At 41.3% G+C, this 20155-nt stretch overlaps 1 protein-coding gene across 5 annotated transcripts in view; it reads right to left on the minus strand.

Annotated features, from left to right (window-relative positions):
• The window catches only part of LOC100674909 (zinc finger protein 343-like), a 56289-nt gene extending 39350 nt beyond the window's left edge, over positions 1-16939 (minus strand). For 3 of the 5 annotated variants that reach the window (XM_064275886.1, XM_064275887.1, XM_023550106.2), the window contains exons 1-2: positions 16761-16939; positions 165-431 (exon numbers count right to left, since the gene is read on the minus strand). In XM_064275886.1, coding sequence (XP_064131956.1) covers positions 165-207 — 43 coding nt within the window. In that variant the 5' untranslated portion in view covers positions 208-431; positions 16761-16939. The remainder of the gene's footprint in view (positions 1-164; positions 432-16760) is intronic. The other 2 variants (XM_064275888.1, XM_064275889.1) reach the window with 1 other exon arrangement.
• Positions 16940-20155: the final 3216 nt, after the last annotated feature.

The raw sequence follows: 20155 nt of genomic DNA on the forward strand, positions 1-20155 counted from the left end.
GCTGTGAGAGAGCAAATCTCCCATAATGCTCCCAGAGTAACTCTTCCGAGCCATGGGATGGAAGGAAGTAGCTACTTTACCAGCTGTGGCCCCTGAAGCATTCTCACCTGAACCTGGAGCCTTGGTACCCCTCTTTACCTCTCCAGACCCTCAACAATGCTCACCTTTTGCCGTATGTCCTTGAGTCAATTTCTTCATGGTCTCCATATCTCCCACGTTCTCTGAAGCCAAAATCTTCTCCCAGTCCTGCTCTCCCCAGGCAGAAGGATCAGGCAACGTAATAGCCCCAGAGTCAGTCCACTGACTGCCTTGACATTCTGCCACAGGGCCAGCTTAGAAGTCATTTCATCTTAAGATGGATTTCTGCTGCCTGGGGTGGCTTCTTCAAACCTCAATTACGAAAGCCCCTCTTGTCTCCATGTATCCAGGACCTGTGGGATGGAGAAGCAACTCGATGCTGCTGGGTCCTTTCCTGTGTGCTCTAAACCCATGCCTCTTCAGCAGGGATCCTGTCCTCTCACACCCTCCTCATTCACCAATCACAGAGTCTCAGTCTACTCAGGTTCTCTGGATTTTCCTACCTTTATTCATTTCTGCCTATAAGCCCTCAAGTCTGTTCCCTGATACACTCCCTTACCTGTCAAAATGTACTGTGCCCCTCTTGTCCCCACATCTCAGATTCAAGCTCCATGTCCCAGATCAGTTTCTGCTACATGAGTCAAGGGAAGACAGAATACAGCCTAATGCCTGTGGAGAAAGAGCCTCTAGCATCTCCCTCCAGACCAATTAGGGCATGAAGCAGTCAGCTTCTGACTCCCCTAGCCCAAGGTTCCAGCTCTGCTCAATTCCCTACGTCCCTATAACTCTGAGGAGTTTGGGGGACTGAACCAAGTCCCTCCAGATCTCACAGTGACTTCTACAAAGATAACACCCTACCTTCTATTTCTGTGTGTGTATGCCACATGACCCTATCAGCCAAAGTCCTCCACTCATGTGGTCCAGAGGAGGCAGGTGGTGTTGGGAACAATGCCAGCTTTAGAAGTTCCTCTGACACCCTGGCCAGGCTCTTAGACCACATGACTACAGTCCTACTGTTGCCTTGCTGCTGTTATCTGCCACTGAGCTGATTCCAACTCATGGTGACCTTATGTGTGCAGAGTAGAACTGCTCCATAAGGTTTTAAAGGCTGTGACCTTTTGGAAGCAGATTGCCAGGCCTTTCTTCTGAGGCAACTCTAGGTGGGTTTGAACTGCCAACCTTTTAGCTAGTAGTCAAGAGTTTAACTGTTTGCACGACCCAGGGACTCCTTACTGCTGCCTAGTGCCCATTTAAGGCTAGCTGGGGTACCCAAAGATGCTCTCGTGACTCATCCCCCAACACTGTAGGCAAAGCTGCTTATTCCCTCATCTGTCCAACCTATACATGTCACCTTATTCAAACCACACTGTAATTTTTCTATAATAAATTACTGTTTTTACTAGAATGCGAACTTCTTGTAAGAAGAAATGCGTCTCATTTTGCTAATCCTAGCGATTAGGATAAAATAGGCCTTTGTGGCAGATTTTATTATTTTCCCCTACTATCTGCTTCTCCATAAAAGGATTATACTGCCCCTGACATTGGACTTGACCTTGTGACTTGCCTCGAGCAATGCATGTGAACAAAAGTGACAGTGAGATTTCTAAGCATTGCATGACTCCACCCTCTGGCTTCTCTGTCTCTAACTGGCCCAGGTCATAGCCAGTATTGTAGCTTCAGGACCACTCAGCTCCTACATGACTCTGCTTCTCTGCCAGCATCTCTCTCTCTACCAGGAGGCCTCAGAAACCTCTGCTTTTCAGCCACTTATACATCTAGATCCTCATCAGTTACAAGGCAGTGCCACCATCAGCAGATCAGAGTTCAACTAATCCTCAATTACCCTTGAGATGTCAATCAACTCAGGTCTTGTTAATTACCAGCCCAGGCCAGACGAAAGTATTAAACCATCAAGCGTTTTACAGCTTACCCAGGAAATGTCAATCAATCCAGGGAATCCTCTAGGCAAAAGTAACAAAGGCCCTGGGGTAGAAAATTAGTGGGGAGTCCCCCCCACCAAGTTGCTTCTCCAAAGAACTAGGGCAAAGGTAACAACTCTTCAGGGTTTAGGGGGAAAATCTTTCAAGTTATTTTTCTGGAGAACCAAAGCAAAAGGCCACATAAAGGAACTCATTGCACCACACACAGACTCTTAAATATTTTACCCAGTGACACTTTTGCCCATAGCTCATTGGCAAAACAAGTTACATGGTCTTGAGTTCAACAGGGTAGGAAAGTATCCTTATAGGGAGAGGCCACACAAGAGGGATGCCAAGATATTTGATGAACATTAAAACATGCTGTAATAAGGTCCCAAACCCACGAACCCATTCTTATCCAGCCACAGTCCACAATATTACCTGACACTTCAATGTCCTAGCATCTGTGACCATGTCCAGGACACAAAACATAAAGAACACAGTTCCTACACTTGCCATACCATCAGGAACACTTATCAAGAAAAACCTAACTCAGCACATACAGAATAGACACTATTAGGAATGATTCAATGAAGATCAAAGACCACATCCTTCAGTATGCATCAGTCCTCAACATAAAGAAAACAATACCCTCACAACTGGACCAATAAGCCACATCACGATAAATGGAGAAAAGATTGAAGTTGTCAAGGATTTCATTTTACTTGGATCCACAATCAACACCCATAGAAGCAGTGGTCAAGAAATCAAATAACGCATTGCACTTGGCAAATCTGACGCAAAAGACCTCTTTTAAGTGTTAAAAAGCAAGGATGTCACGTGCGCCTGACTCAAGCCACGGTGTTTTCAATCGCCTCATATGCATGTAAAAGCTGGGAAATGAATAAGGAAGATTGAAGAATTGATGCCTTTGAATTATGGTGTTGGCAAAGAATATCGAATATACCATGGACTGCCAGAACAAACAAATCTGTCTTGGAAGACGTACAGCCAGAATGCTCCTTAGAAGCAAGGATGGCGAGACTTCATTGCACATACTTTGGACATGTTATTCAGAGGCATCAGTCCCTGGAGAAGGACATAATGCTTGGTAAAGTACAGGGTCAGAAAAAAAAAGGAAGACCCTCAATGAGATGGATTGAAACGCCAGCCACAATAACGGGCTGAAGCATAACAATGATCGTGAGGATGGCGCAGGACCAGGCAGTATTTTGCTTCTTTGTGCACGGGGTCACTAGGAGTCAGAACTGACGCGAAGTCACCTAACAACAACAGCAAAGAAGTGAAAAGAAGCTAATATTTAGAGCATAAGATGAAATCTGTCCATCTATGGAGGCAAGATGAAACATTTCAGGCAAAGGGGGGTTCTGGTCAAATGCAAAGAGGCAGAGAGAAGGGAAGGGAAGAGATGGAGATGGAGGAGGAGGAGGAGGAGGAGGATGCAGTCTCCCCCTCGCCTTGTTCTGACTGATGATATTGAGCTTTTCCATCGTCTCTTTTCACAGATGTAGTAGATTTGATTCCTGTGTTATTTCATCTGGTGAGGTCCACATGTATAGTCACTGTCTATGCTGTTGAAAAAAAGGTGACAGATGCATGGGGGATTCTTTTTCTAATAAACTCATATTTCACAAAACTTTTATTTAAGAAAATCTTCTTGTTCAACTATGACCAATTATTAACACGTCACCCTATTTACTTCACCACATATCTAACCAACCATATAGGTGGATATACGGACATTCAGTGTAATATACTCTTCAATTTTCTGTTTGCATGAAAGTGTCATAGAAAACGTTGAAAGAAAATAGGATTCAAAGAGTTAAATATTCATAAAATAGGTAAGCCTAAGGGAAAAACTTTTATCTATTTATTGCTATTTCTCAGATAAATCAAGTATCTTATTTTCATTCAAACTGAGGAAGCAAGCCCAAAACCAAGGCACTTGGCATGACTAAAATAGCTGCCCCAGATCAAAATTAACTCCATTTTCAATCAAACTCCAGCCTGGCCTAAAATCTGTTTCTACTGCTCTGAAAAGACAATTCAGTTTCTTGTAAGAGTTTAACTGCTTGTAACCCAAAAGGAGCAAGGATCAAGATTTTAGCTCACGTGAGGCATTGTTTACTAAAAGGTGTTTGTCGAGAGTGTCTGCACGGCTTAATCCAAGAAGAACACCTCAGTCAACATGTTCCAGGAGGTTAGAAAATAGAAAGGATGATGTTAAGAAGAACTGTAGATAAACAACCCTCTTGTAACTTTTTGTCATGTACCCCCTTGTGCCCGTGAGCACATAGCCCTTTGTTTACTCCACCTGATAAAAACCTCACTGACGCAATTTGGACCCCTATAGTATCCTGGATGCTATTCTGTCTCCCAATTCACAAATCTCTTATCTTTCAATATAACTCTTTGCTTTCACTTCCAACAGAGTATCCGACTAGTACTTCACTATGACATTTCTTGGTGACCAGGAAGGGACCCAAAGGTGAATTTGCCTCTGCAACTTCCAGGATGCAGGAATTTGGGCCAGAAGTAACCAGCTGGGTCATTTTTGGACCCTCCACTTCCACGGTAGAATCGAAAGTTGCAGAAAGGGAAATACCTCTTGGACTCGAGCCTCCATTCTCTTTGTGCAGAAGCTTCCTGAGTTTTATTATAGGATTTGTCTCTTTCTTTTTTTTTTTTTTTTTTTATTAAATGGAACCTAACTTTTTTTGGTTTTTAGGTTTCATACAGTTGTTGCCTAAGGAACTCAGAACCTTAGAGATATTATCCGGTTCTGAGAAGCTGGAATCTCTGACCTCCTGTTTGAAGAGTTTCCCAAGTTAGCTTTATGCTGCCTTTGGGAAGATTGGAACGCCAAATCTAACAGCGATACTGAGCCTCCTTCAGAGACTTCCACTCATTACATGAGCCAGCATTATGGTTCTTCTACATGTTTGTTTCTTTCTCCTTGGCACAACCTAGCCAAAGGCAGCTCCAGTCAGTGGCTACTTGGGGAACCTGTGATCTTTCTAAATTAATTTTTCTGTGCAGTACATCAGAACAAAAGGGATCCTGGATTAAGGAGTTACAATGGGATATTTATTCTAGTTTGTTTTTTGAGGCCTCTAAAATGCGTCAAAATAGCAAAATAACCTCTCTGCAACATACTGCTTCTAAAGTGACTGAACAGGAAAAAGAATTGCAGAATATAGTTTCCGAACTAACTAAACAAAATCCGGAACTACAAAGTCAGAGCTCTGCTCTGCTTACGCCACCCCCGCCCCCTCCACCACCCCCCCGTCCCCTCCACCACCCCCGCCCCCGCTGGTACTTTTGCTCCTCTGCTGGCAGCTGCTTCTCTGCTACCTTCTTATCCTTCTGGAAACACTCTGCCTGAACTTACCTTCTTCCTTGAAGAATCTACTAGAGATTCAAGGCCAAAGAGTCCAAAGCCAGAGTGTCCAAAGCGCATTCCTGAAATGCCTTTTGAGATTCACCCCGCTGGACTGGGTACCAGAGAAAATCCCAAGAGTCCTATCATTTCGTTTACTCCTTGGACTCATACAGAACTATGTGGCACTGTTAAAGATTTTCCAAAATTACATGAGGATCTTGACAAGTTTGCTACAGACTTTAAAGTCCTCATTGAAGCTTATCAGCCCAGGTTGCCTGATTTGTATCAATTAGTCCATGTGTTAGTTGGCCCTGGGGAAGCCAAAATTATGGTTAGAGTGTGCTAAATGGCAAGATTCCCAAACTAGTTTAGCCTTGGATACAAGCAAAAGAGGTGAAACCCTCCTTGCAGAAGCCTGAGATAGGAGCCAAAAATTACATAAAGCAATCACTAAGGCCTTTCCCCCAATAACTGATTGAACAAAAATCCATTCTTACATGTGAAATAAGGATGAAAGTGTATATGATTATCATACCCAATTATTCCAGAAGTTTCTGGAACATTCTGGCATAGATGCTTAAGACAAAAGAACTGCAGGGACCTTTAATGAAACATTTATATCTGGTATCGAGCTTGAAATTTAAACTTTAGTTAAAAGACAGCATTTAGATCGGAAGGTTGCTCCCACTGCTGAACTGACTAGCTTGGCTCATGAGCTTTTAACCCAGACTTCAGAAACAAAGCAGACTGCTAAGGCTAACAAACTAATGGCCCTTCAATTACAGCAGCTACAAGGGCCTATCCAGAAATTTCGAACCCTCCAAAGGACTTAAACTGGTCTCTGCCACTATTGTAAAGAACCTGGCCATTGGAAAATGAATGTTTTCTACCCCAACCAACTTTCTACCCCCTGATTCAGAATGAAGCAGCTCCTGGGTCAATAAAGGGACTTTTCCGATGCTGGCTCTACACCCTCAAGGAAATACAACTATATACACTAACGGAGGATGCAGCCAATTTTTAACTGATACGGAATCCACCCTATCAGCAATTAACCCTACATGTTTACAAAAGCCCCCGCCCCTGAGTAAAAAGACCTCAAAAATAATGCTGGTTACTAATAAAGAACAAACATTAGTACACTTCCAACCTGTGCCAGTATCTCTTGGCCCTATTGAAGACTTGCACCCTTTCTTACTTAGCCCTATAACCCCTGTTAATTTAATAGGACAGGATTATTTTATCTAAATGGAACTGCCTTTTACAACTTGATGAAAAGCAGGAAATACTAATTTTGCTGGAAAACCAGAACTTAGGGATAGATAACATTCAAAAAGAAGAGGCTCTTTGCCATATGCAAGCCCTTACTGTCTCCTTTCAAAGCTCTGCTTGTTCAAGCTCCCTCCCCTCTCAAGTCATTTCTCAGATCCCCAAAATTTTATGGGCCACAATATCCACAGATGTTGGCCAAGTTTTGTCCACTGAACTTTTTAAAATTCAAGTGGACACATTTAAACTCCTGCCCCAAATTCCCCAATACCCACTTAAATGAGAAGCAAAGGGAACACGAACATCTATAATTCTGGATTCTCTTTCTAAAGGGTTATCGTTCCCCGCACTACTCCTTGCAACACTCCTGTCCTTCCAGTTAAAAATGCACATGATAGAGAATGGAGATTTATTCAGGACTTATATGCAATTAACCACACTGTCATTCCTAGATTCCCCGTTGTCCCTAATCCACATTTGTTCCTTTCCAATGCTCTCCCTGCATGGCATCCTGTACTGTTATAGACTTTTGTAGTGCATTTTTCAGTATCCCTGTGGAAACTGAAAGCTGGCATTTATTTGCCTTTACTTGGGACAACCAACAAATTCACCTGGGCTGTCACACCCCAGAGTTTTACCAACTCCTCAACATAGTTTTCTCAGATTTTACATGTATATTTCAACGTTTCCCATTTTTAAACGAATCTACCTTGTTACAATATGCTGATGACTTGCTCATGTGCTCTACCTCTCAACAAGTGTGCCTAGAAGACAGCATCACTTTGTTAAAACATTTAGCTGCTGGTGGACATAAAGTTTCTAGAGAGAAGTTAAAATTAGCTCAGCCTTCTGTCAAATACTTAGGTCATTTAATCTCTGCAGAAGGCATTTATATTGACCACGAGAGAAAACAAGGTATTGCAGCCTTCCCTTTACACACACACATACAAAAAAAAAAAAAAACAAATAAAAAATTAAGGGAATTTTTAGGACTATGTGGTTACTGTCACACCTGGATTCCTAACTTCTCTCTCATGGCTCAGCCTTTATACAAATATTTGAAAACCTCTGAGCCTGATCCATTCTATCTTACCCCAGAAGATTCAGGGGCAATAACTACATTAAAAGAAGCTTTGACTGAGATGCCTACACTAGGGTTTCCAAACTATCATTTGGACTTCTTATTTGTACCTGAAGTTTCTGGTGATGCATTAGGTGTTCTTATACAGAAACACGGAAGGCAAAATAGGCCTTTAGGTTATTACAGTCTGCAGCTGGACCCTGTGGTTCAATACTCCTGTTGCCCCAGAGCCATAGCTACCACTGCAAAACTGATAGAAACTACTGCAGATATAATTGCAGGGAACTTTACAGATACACATACACACACACACACCATGCTATGTCTGTTTTATTTAATTGGGCTTTAACCCAATATTTATCTGCCAGCAGACTTGCCTCCTATGAGGTTCTTCCTCTGGCAGCTTCAACTATTAGGCTACATACTGCAGCTACTTTAAACCTAGCCACTTCTCTCCCTGTAACTGATAAAGGTGATTGTCCCTCCCACTAGTGTTTAGATCTAACTGAGCAGCTTTTGACTCCCCACAGTGACTTAACGTAAACTCCTTTAACAAACCCTGATAAGGTGTTATCTGTAAAAGATGGCTCTTATTTAAAACCAACTCCTGACTCTTATTATCAGGCTGGTTATGCTGTTACAACTTCTACTTAAGTCTTTGAAAGCCAGCCACTGCCCAAAGCTACTTTAGACCAACAAGCTGAACTTACTGCTCCTACTAGAGCGTGCAAACTTGATAAAGGGAAGTCTGTAAATATTTTTATACATTCAAAATACACATTCAGAGTTACTCATGATTCTGGAATAGTGTGGAAACAGAAAGGGTTTTTAACCTCTTCCGGTAACACTACTAAAAATGGGGCTTTAGTACCAGACCTTCTACATGCCTTGTTGCTCCCTTCTGAAACTGCTCTAATTAAAATACAGGCACACCAACTGAAGTGAGTGCCCCAAACTGAAGAAATTAGAGGAAATAACCTTGCTGATTAAGCTGCTAAACAGGTTCCTTCCCAAATACTGTTGCCCCTGTTATAACAAAGGAATTTACAGAGCAGTCTCTGGAAGAACCTATGGAGAACTATTCCCATGAAATACATATTTTTTAAGCCATTGAAGAAAAGCTTTTAAGACATCAGCAAAAAGCTCAGTCAGATGAAATTGGGACATGGAAAAAGTCAGGCTGTTACCAAGGCCCTGACACTAAACTCTGGTTAGGGGCTGACCTTAAAATTATTCTCCCTAAACTTTTACATGGCCCTATGTTGAGGACTGTACATGAGAACACTTACCTAGGAAGAGACAAGATGATTGAAATTTTAAAGGAATACTGGTGAGGAAAATTTTCTCAGGCAGCCGAGCATGTGGCCTCTTACTGTTCTGTTTGTCCTTGCTATAACCCTGGAAAACATCTTAAAACTTTACCTGGGCAAAATACCCTTTGCCCTCTAGACCTCTGCTTGAAAAGCTATTAGATTTTATCCAGCTTCTACCTTTTAACAGTTATAAATATGTCTTAGTAATGATCTGTAGGTTTTCACATTGAGTAGAGACTTTTCCCTGCCAATGTGCCACTGCTTCTTTTGGAGGAAAGAGGCTCCTCCAAAACAATACCTACTTGAGGAGCACCAAAAATTCTTTGCAGTGATCAGGGAACCCATTTTACTAGATGAGTAATTCAAGAATACCCAATCTTCCCCACATACCAGAGGCTGCATTGCCCTTAACATCCCCCCAGTCCTCTGGACTTGTAGAAAGAACTAAAGGTATAATACAAACTCAGCTTGCTAAGCCTTCCAATTCCTTAGGTTTGTCCTGCACTAAGGTTCGCCTTTTGGTACTTTTAAACTTAAGGAGCACTCCTTTTGGATCTCATAAACTCACTCCTTATGAAATAGTTACTGGAAGGCCAATGACTATTCTCTCCGATTCTAACTTAGTACTACCGGAATTACTGAAACGTTGTTGAACTCTAAGCAAAATCTAAGAAGCACTTTTTAAAAATTAAGGAGGTGTTTGAGGAGCAAAAACCTGACTCTCTTCTAATTAATACTACCCCAGGAGACTATGTTTATTGGAAAAGACATCAACTAAAAGATACTTTAGAATCCCACTGGAAGGGGCCTTATCTAGTTCTTTTAACTAACCCTTGTACAGTAAAACTAGAAGGAATTAACCCTTGTATTCATTCATGAAAGTTAAAGAAAGCTAAAGCACCCAGCTGGACCTGTCAGCCAACCGGAGATTTGAGACTCAGGCTGAAAACACCACAGGGACCAGAAGCCAGCGTCTTCAGATTTCAAGATCGAGGAACAAGATTACATGCAAGCTGCTGATATGTTTGAACTCTGTTTCCTAACTGCTAGTATTTTAATAGTTTTGACTGCTTTTGCACACTTGTGGAATTATTTCTTAATGACTTTGGTAATAATCAAGTACCTTTAATCCTAACATAGTAAACTGGCTCTGTATTGAAATTTTTGCATTGTTTAGCAATTACAGCCTTTGAAACAAGTTTTATTTTGCTAATTTAGACTCATCCCCTGGTATAAAACCAAAAAAAAAAAAAAACCGCAGTGCTGTCAAGTCCATTCCAACTCATAGCAATCCTACAGGACAGAACAGAACTGCTCCATAGGGTTTCCAGGCAGCAGCTGGTGGATTCAAACTGCTGACTTTTTGATTAGCAGCTGAGTGCTTAGAATCACTGTACCACCAGGGCTCCCATCTCCTAATATAATATCTTATAATTTCTAATTAACCTATTCTCCATTATGGAATTTTTAATAAACATTCTCTTTGTTTATTATAACCATCACTGATGCTTAGAATGAAAATGCTCTCATCAAATTAACTGTCAGTAGCCAGTGCCAGCATCTGACCGAATGTTGGGTATGTCACTCTCCCCCTCAGTCTACATAGGACCATAATGATCCACTTACTGTACCAGTCTCAGATTATAAATTCACACCTAAATTTCATTATTGATTTTGAAAAATCACTTAAACAGGCCATTCGCATCAAATTACAGCTATCCCCAGAACTGTCCATCTATCCATCTGCTCCCTATTTCAATCTTACTCATGCATGGTTAGAATATTTTATTCTTTCTGCACCTTGTAAATTTTTATTAATGATGTTCGATATTATTCCACAACAGTAGATCAAAAATGGTCAAAATCTCCAAGTTTGTGCCTTTCTCCAGGATGCCCTAGAATTTGGAGAATTATCCATTTATGATGATTCATTAACTGCAGACTGGCTTGAGAGGGTTTGGCAGTCCATTCCATCTTCTAATATTTACACCAGGGCAGATGTGTTATGTGCCCCATGTGTATACACCCTTTTATGTGTAGGATCAGCTCATTTGAGTAAAAAGTTGAAAAATTCCCCTATACTTGGGCCATGTCATGTTTAGATGATTGGGATATGTTAGGCCAATGTACTTTAGGTACCCTTGGAGTTCCCACAGCTATCCACGTATACAATGACAACTTAGTACAGAACAATGACTTGACATCAATATTCACACAGTAGAAAGAACTTATCCTCTCAAATAATTCCGTTGCCAGTGGCCTCAGTGGGACTGGTCATTTCTTCAAGTGCTTGTTCCCTCCTTTGGTATGCTACAATTAGAACAATCTATTCACAATCTATCTGCCACTATAGCTCAAACCACTGATAATGTTGCTGATGGAATGACAACTCAACAAAAATGCTTAGAATCTCTTGCTAAAGTTACCTTAGATCAAAGAATAGCTCTTGATTTTCTCCTAACTCAGCAAAGGGGAGTTTATGCTATTGCTAATACCTCTTCATGTTCATGGATAAATACCTCTGGAGAAGTAGAACAAGATGTCTCTAAATTATGTCAAAAGTCCTCCTATTTACATACCATTCCCCCATGACCACGCCTTCCTTCTTCGATACTTTTAACTACTTACCCCAAAACATCAGATCTGGGACACTCTCCTTTCTAGTAGCCTGACTACTCCTTTTAAGCACTATGATTGTTATTATGGGACTTGTTAAATGCATTATACACTGTTTCTCACTGCCACAGCCAATCCTCAAGACAACTAGCAATGCAACAAATCATGTATTTAGAAGAAACTAATTTTGCTAAGGAGAATGTATTTCTGGCATCAGGCCTTTTTGGAATGCTAAATTGTTCCTCTAATGTGGCTCTGTTTGCAACACCCTCCCCAATGAAAACCAACTCACCCTGAACATGAGGCCTAAAGCAATTGCAAGGTAACATCAGATGGTGCCCAACTACCTCTAATAACAGAGCAGTCAAATACAGCAGCCATCCTAAAATAAAATATCCTTGCAGAAGATGGGTAACTCCTCTGTGGGTGATCTGCATCCCCCTGCAGTGCCATGACCAAAAGGGGGAGATGGGTAAGCAAACTCCAAAACCAAGGCTCTTGGCATGGCTAAAATGGCTGCCCCAGATCAAAATTAAACTTCATTTTGAATCAAACTGCAGCTTGGCATAAAATCTGTTTATCCTGCTCTTAAAACACAATTTGGCTTTTTGTAAAAGCTTAACTGCTTTTAACTCAAAAGGAGCAAGGGTCAAAATTTTAGCTTGTGTGAGGAACTGTATGCTAAAAGATGTTTTTTGAGAGTGTCTGCACGGCTTAATCCAAGAAGAATGCCTTGGTCAACATGTTCCAGGAGGTTAGAAAATAGAAATGATAATTTAAGAAGAACTGTAGTTTAACAGGAAACCCTGGTGTTGTAGTGGCTAAGTGCTATGGCTGCTAGCCAAAGGGTCAGCAGTTCAGATCCACCAGGTACTCCTTGGAAACTCTATGGGGCAGTTCTGCTCTGCCCTATAGGGTCACTATGAGTTGGAATTGACTCAAGGGCACTGGGTTTGTTTTTTTTTTGTTTTGGTAGTTTAACAACCCCCTTGTAAATAACTTTTTGTCATGTATCCCCCTTGTGCCTGTGAGCATGCAGCCCTTTGTTTACTCTACCTGATAAAAACCTCTCTGTCCTACTGATGGACCACAACTACCACCAGACTGAGTCTAGCACAACTAGATGGTGCCTGGCTAACCACAACTGACTGCTCTGACAGGGATCAAAATAGGGGGTCCCAGACAGAACTGGAGAAAAATGTAGAACAAAATTCTAACTCACAAAAAAAAGACCAGACTTACTGGCCTGACAGAGACTGGAGAAGCCCTGAGAGTACAGCCCCCTCGACACCCTTTTAGCTCAGTAATAAAGTCACTCCTGAGGTTCACCCTTCAGCCAAAGATTAGATAGGCCCATAAAACATAATAAGACTAAAGGGGCACACCAGCCCAGGGACAAGGACCAGAAGGCAGTAGGGGACAGGAAAGCTAGTAATACGGAACTCAAGGTCGAGAGGGGAGAGTGTTGACATGTCGTGGGGTTGGTAACCAATGTCACAAAACAATGTGTACTAATTGTTCAATAAGAAGCTAGTTCGTTCTGTAAACCTTCAACTAAAGTACAATAATAAAAAAATAAAATAAAAACCTCTCTGTTGTTCTGTAATTTGGAACACCATAGTACCCTGCCTGGATGCTATTCTGTCTCCCAATTTATGAATCTCTCCATCTTTCAATAAAACTCTTTCTTTCACTAATAAAGCATCACATTATTGCTTCACTACGACAAAACATAAATATATCTCTCACTACATTATAAAAGACTTCGGGAATGAAAAGCTTTTGTGGCTATAAAGCATAATATGAGATCTGCAGAAAACACACATTGTAAGCACAACTTGCATCATAAAAATGTATATCTCAACAACATGTCATGGACATGATCTTCTATCCATTCCATTTAATTATAACAGTCTCAGAAATGGCAAATGATATCATTTATATGGTGCATCCAGATAAATGTCACTTTCCCCTTTTGTTTGCCAAGTCCACTGTGACAAATCTATTTCCTTATAAAAATACAAATATTTCAAGTGCATAATCTTCTGTAAACTGCTATGGAATTACAGAAAAATTCTGATACAACACATAAACATTCTCTAAATTCTTGGTCAGCATTTTCTCTCAAGAAGTCTCTGCCTATTACATCATTTATTTGGTCTCTGCCTATTACATCATTTATTTAAAACATCATTAACATAGATGTTTTAAAGTGCACTGTCCCTGAATCAGTCAGGTAAAAGATTGCAACTCAATTGGGTAATTAAGCAGAGTTTAGTAAAGGGACTATTTACAAAGGTGTGGGCAGGATTAGGGAAACTAGAAAGGATGCTGATGTTCCACGAGTGCTTACAAGAGCACAGTCTTTACCAACATAAAGTCTAAAGGCACTGGGAGCAGTTGACAGTCAGGAGACAGAACTATATAGAGAGGTTGCTTGACAGAAAATTTGGCCTTCAGCAGAGTTACACAACTAACTGGGATGACCCATCACAGAGGGAGTCAGGAGAATAAATACATACAAACAGCAGCAGGGAGGACTTGGTAAAGTTAGAAAAGCCATCTGATCTAAATCTCCTTCTAAATCTAATGAGTAATTGTTATGGATTGAATTATGACCCCGCCCACCAAAAACGTGTTGGGGTCCTAACCCCTATACCTATGGATGTAATCTAATGTAATTACGTCACCTATAATGTAATGCAATCACCTCCCAAGGTATTCTAATGTAATGGAATCAACCAGTCAGTTGAGGTCATCCCATAGCAGAGTGAGTCCTAAACCTAATCACTTCTAAATTATTCAAAAAAAAAAAAAAAGCAGAAGAGACACAGATGCACACACGATGCAAAGAAGCTGCCATGTAAGGATTGTCTACAAGCCAAGGAACTAAAAAACACCCAGAAATACCCAAAAGGAAGTAATTAACACGATTAATTACTGAGTTTGGACACAGCGAAAGGTAGACAATAAGAAATGACCCTGTTTAGTAGGTGACTGGCATAATTATTTTTACCTCAGAGGAACAACTGAAAGGCAGGATGAAGGATAAACTGAAAAGCAGAGAAGAGATAAAAATATGGTTAGCATTGGAGTAGAGATGAAGAGAGAGGAAGAACAAAGGGGTACAGCCGTCAAGGCAGAATTGAGAGGACTCAAAAGCTAATCAGATGGATGGGAAACCTGAAAGAAGAAGAATGCAAGTAGGGCTCAGTGTTCCAGTTTGTGACAAGGTGTGGAAGTTGCAGCCATTAACAGAGATCAGCAACAAGAGAAAAGGAAGGGAAAAGAAGAATTCACCTTGCTGAATTCTAGATACTCCTACCTCTCATGCTTTTCACTGTTGAAAAAGTATAGGGATTGATCTGTAAAATGATGTTTTTAGGACAAACGGAAAACATTCTAAACAAACTGGGTATTAAGGAATTAATGTTAATTTTGTTGACTGCAATAATATTGTAGTTATATTTTCAAAAAACAGTCCTTATCTGTTGGAAATGCATACTATGAAATGGTGTGATGTCTGGGATTTTCTTCCAAACACTCTAGCAGGGAAAACAAAAAATGGAGATTGGGGGCATTGCGTGAAACAAGAATAGCAGAACGTGGATAACTGAAGAAGCTCCAAACCCTGATGCCAGCCATGTTACAGTCATATTAACTCCTATAATGCGCTACTACTTCTTCTGTAAAATAAGAATTTTGATTACTAACTTTCAAATTGGCTGAAGGAATCAAGCATCGCAGTGATTATAAAAAAGTACAGTCTCTGGCAAAGGACAACTGCCCAATAAATGACAGCAACTATTATTTTTGTTTTCAGCAGCTGGCACAGTCCTGGAAATCCAGCTGCCAGAAAGAAATGCTGCTGGGGCAAGAATGGTGGTAACCTGAATGAGAGCACTGATCTGAGTAATATTCCCTGTACAGGCCCTTCTTCTTAAAACAGGCCAAGCCTCCGAACCTCAAACAGGATATCGCAGGGCACAAAAAGTCAAGGAGAAGCAAAGGAAATTCAACCACTATCTGCAGCAGATGAGACACTGTCAGAATGCTAAAGGTAAGTGTTAGCCGCAGAGAAAGGGTCTGTCAGGAGCCAGGAGTCCCCTTCTCTACAGTCCTCTCTGAACTGGCAGCGATGTGAGGTGTACCTGGGAATAAAACAGGCAATGTGAGAGGTTAATGACTGTCTCTCTCTATCCCCAGACATGAGGTTGCAAATTCCCAAGTTTCAAACGAGGAGACTTCCTCTTTCTTTCCAAAAAAAAAAAAAAAAAAAAAGCCTTAGCTTTGTCACAAGAGTATGGGCAGCAAAAAACCAAAGCACAGCAGGTCCTTAGACAACACCACTCCCCTAGCCCCACCCCACGCTCAATGACCACCTGGGATGTCTCCAGCTCCTACCAAAAACCAACTAACCTTGGCATGCACGTTAAGTCCTGGATTCCCACCATGGCCCAGAAATGCAGGGCCAAGTAAGCACCCCCTATCTAAAAACCCCGGAGTTTTATAACCGTAGCTGCGCCCACACCAACAGGGGATGTTAGTCTATGTGCCCCTGGCTGACCCTATCCCACAGCCCAAATATCCCGGGGAATGCACCACTGGAGCAGCCCTCTCTATTACGGAATTGCTTGTCCCAGACTAATCCCACCCCCTTCAGAAAAGAAATCCGAAGTTCCAGGTCACTCTCGTCCCATCCAGAACCCGGGGACGGAAGGTTTGCGTAGCGCCCTGCAACTCTAGGATTCAAGGCTGTGTCTTACCCAACTTCCTAGCCCCAAACGCGCGTCTTCAGCCGCGCCCCCTTCTCCAAAAAAGGAACATCCAGAACCTTTACGCGCTGAACCGCCAGGGCGCAGCGCCCGCCCCACCACCGGATCCACTCCTCTGCCAGCCAAGCTCCACCGCGGGCCCTTACGCTAGGCTCAACCTTTCCTGACCCTCCTTATCGCGTGGAAAAAGACGCTAAAGAGCCCGTGAGGACCTCGCTCGGTCCACTACAGTTCCCAGAATCCTCTCCGCCTGCGGCTTCCACTGGCCATCACAAGAGCTACTTCTGAGCTGCGCGGTTAATTTACCTGCAAGGTAGTCACTGGCGACAGGCTTCAGTCTCTCTCCTTCAAATGCCTATTCATAAAACTGGTAGTGGTTCCCGAGCGAAGTTTCCGTTAGGCCCGTCAGCCTCAAACACTACACACCAGAGAAGCCTAAGCCGCAGCGTTCGCAGACGACTTCCGGACGGCGTCCCTCGGTGCGCGAGATTACGTAAGAAGGCGCTTCCGGCCGGGGTGTACGAGCCGCGCAGCAAGCTGGCTCCGGAGCAAGTTTTTTCCCTAAGTGTTTCTCCCAAAGCGTAGCTGAGTTCTGTGGACTTAGCCTCGGTAACAGAGACCCAACTAACTATCCGTGAGCGGCGTGTAGGCCTGGTATCGTGCTCCCCGCGCACCGCTGTAGTCAGCCTCATTTTACTTAAACAGGGCAATAGACTGGGAAAGCAAAGCAGGCTCCCAACGTCTCAGTTGAGCCCTTACCCTCAACTCCAGCGCTTGCCTGTGTAGTCATTATCCTATTGTCGAAGTCCTCAAAGTTAGATGTGAACAAGCACAAAAACTCGGACACTGTTTGAAGTTTCAAGTCAAGAGTTTTATTAAGGGTACAGACAAGTTAGGAGACAGTGAACTGTATAGGGTAAAATAGACGGCTCCCTGGGGTTTGAAAAGGCAAAAAACCGCAATCAGCTGTGGTTCAGCTAAAGCTATCTTTGTTGGCTTGCGTTGCTGCATATAGCTGGAGTATAGCTAAAACACTTCCAAACAGAGGTGTGGAAAAGTACAAGTATGGTTGAGGGGAGGTCAAAGGGGAAAGTCTTCTGAGAATTGGACGATCGCTAAAGTCACATGTTTCTTGCAAGGTTAGATCATCCCGACGACTGCACCTGCATTTAACTGGGTGATTTCAGCATTGTGGTGGGCTCTGTTGAAATGCAAAACTAAAGAGTTTGTTGAAGAAATAGGATGATTAAAGTGAAAATGACTGTAAATCGTGTAAAATCATGTGTCTGATAAGGGACTTGTATCTAGAATATATAAAGGAATCTTACAATTCAGTACTTGAAAGCAAATACCCTAATTAAAAAATGGGCAATACACAACCTTAGGAAAGGGTTTGGATTAAGTAAGTCTCTATTTAACAACACCTTATTTTTTTACTTTTTTTATTCTAACTATAAGCATATTTCTATACACACTTAAGCTTAATCACAATTTGTACCTTTTGTAACATCTGTTGAAAACAAGGGTAAATAAGTCCACACTTTTAGAAATGAGGGCAAGCATGTCTCTTTAAAAAATTTCCATTCTAGAAGAAGCAAAATTTGAACATATATGGGTCAAGATGGAGTCACTCTTGTTCCTATGATATGAGTCCAGGTTAGGCCAAAAGCCTGTTTTGGAAAGTTCCCTTTGTCATAGCAAATTGTTACCCTGCTCGTGGAGAAAGGAAGCCACACTCACAGGTTGGATCCTGGCTCTGTGACTTCTTTTTTCTAGGACCCTGATTGAGAATTAGGCTGCACTGGTCCCTTCTGCAACACACTAATTGGGGCTCTGCAAAGCAAGTGCACTTTCATCTAGCTCACAGAAAGGGCATTTAAATTGTAAGGATAAATAAAAATTAAATTGAATTTTCCCTGTTGCCAGAGGGAAAGATACCTTTTCCTCCATAGCCTCAGGAGACTACATACTGTATTATTCCATTTATATAACATTCTCAGAGAGAGAAACTACAGTGATGGAAAACAGATCTGTGGTTGCCAGGGAGAGTGGCAAGGTATTACTACAAAGGGATTGCGAAAGAAAGATTTTTGAGCTGATGGAACTGTTCTGTATCCTGATTGTGGTTGTGGTTCGAACAAATGAAATCGAACCCCTTACCTCACATCGTATACAAATATCAATTCAAAATGAATCACAGACCTAAATGTAAAAGCTAAAAGGGTAAAGCTCTTAGAAGAAAATATAGGGTTAAATCTTTGTGACCTTAATTAGGCAATGGATTCTTATGTATGACACCAAAGCATAAGCAACAAAAGAAAAAATAGATAAATTAGACTTCATTAAAAACTTTTGTGCTTCAAAGGACACTATACAGAAAGTGAAAAGATAATCCACAGCGTGTGAGAAAATATTTGAAAATCATATATCTGATAAGGGACTAGTATCTAGAATATATAAAGGAATCTTACAATGTAAATATTAAAAAGCAAATACCCCAATTAAAAATGGGCAAAGAATTTGAATTGACATTTCTCCAAAAAAAAAAAAACTGACCAATAAGCATATGAAGATACTCAAAATTACAATTAGATACCACTTCACACCCACTAGAATGTCTTTTATTCAAAAAGATAAACAATAACAAGTGTATGGAACCCTTATACAATGCTAGTGGAATACAAAATGGTGTAGCTACTATGGAAAACATTTTGGTGGTTCCTCAACTCATTAGGTATAGAGTTACCATGTAACCCAGCAATTCTACTCCTAGATCTTTGCCCAAGAGAATTGAAAACATATTATAGTGAGTAGAATAGTGTCACCTCGAAATTCATGTCCACCCAGAACCTCATAATGTCATCTTATTTAGAATTAGGATCATTGTAGAATAATTAGCTAAGGATCTCAAGAACAAGTTGTCCTGAATTTAGGGTGGTACCTAAATCCACTGACTGATATAAGAAGGGGAGAAGATGTAAACAGGAACAGAAAAGAAGGCTCTGTGAAGACAGAAGCAGAGTTTGGAGTTATGCTGGCACAACCCAAGGAACTCCTGGGTCCACCAGAAGCTGCAAGAGTCAAGGAAGGATTCTCCCCTAGAGCCTTCAGAGCAGCATGACCCTGCCAACATCTTTATTTCAGACTTCTAGACTCCAAAACTGTGAGAGAATAAATGTCTGTTGTTTTAAGCCACACAGTTTGTGGTACTCTATTATGGCAGCCCTGGGAAACATACACATATGTTCTCACAAACCCTTGTACAAAATATTCACAGTGGCACTATTCATGATAGCTGAAAAGTAGAAATAACCCAAATGTCCATCAACTGATGAATGGATAAACAAAATGTGGAGTACCCAAATAATGTAATATTATTCATCCATTAAAAAAAGAATGAAGTACTAATTCATGCTACAACATGGATGAACATTGAAAACCTTATACTAAATGAAAGAAGCTATATACCAAAGGCTGTGTATTATATGACTCCATTTATATGGAATGCCCAGAATAGATAAATCCATAGAGAATGAAAGCAGATTAGTGGTTGACAAAGTCTAGGGGGGAGGGAGTAGGGAATGGAAAGAGACTACTTATATTTATAAGGTTTCTTTTTGAATGAAGAAAATGTTCCGGAATTAGATAGTGGTAATGGTTGCACATGGAATCACCATGAGGTGGAATCAACTCAAAGGCAA

The sequence above is a fragment of the Loxodonta africana genome, chromosome 24 (assembly GCF_030014295.1).
Source record: "Loxodonta africana isolate mLoxAfr1 chromosome 24, mLoxAfr1.hap2, whole genome shotgun sequence".
Classification (NCBI taxonomy): Eukaryota; Metazoa; Chordata; class Mammalia; order Proboscidea; family Elephantidae; genus Loxodonta; species Loxodonta africana.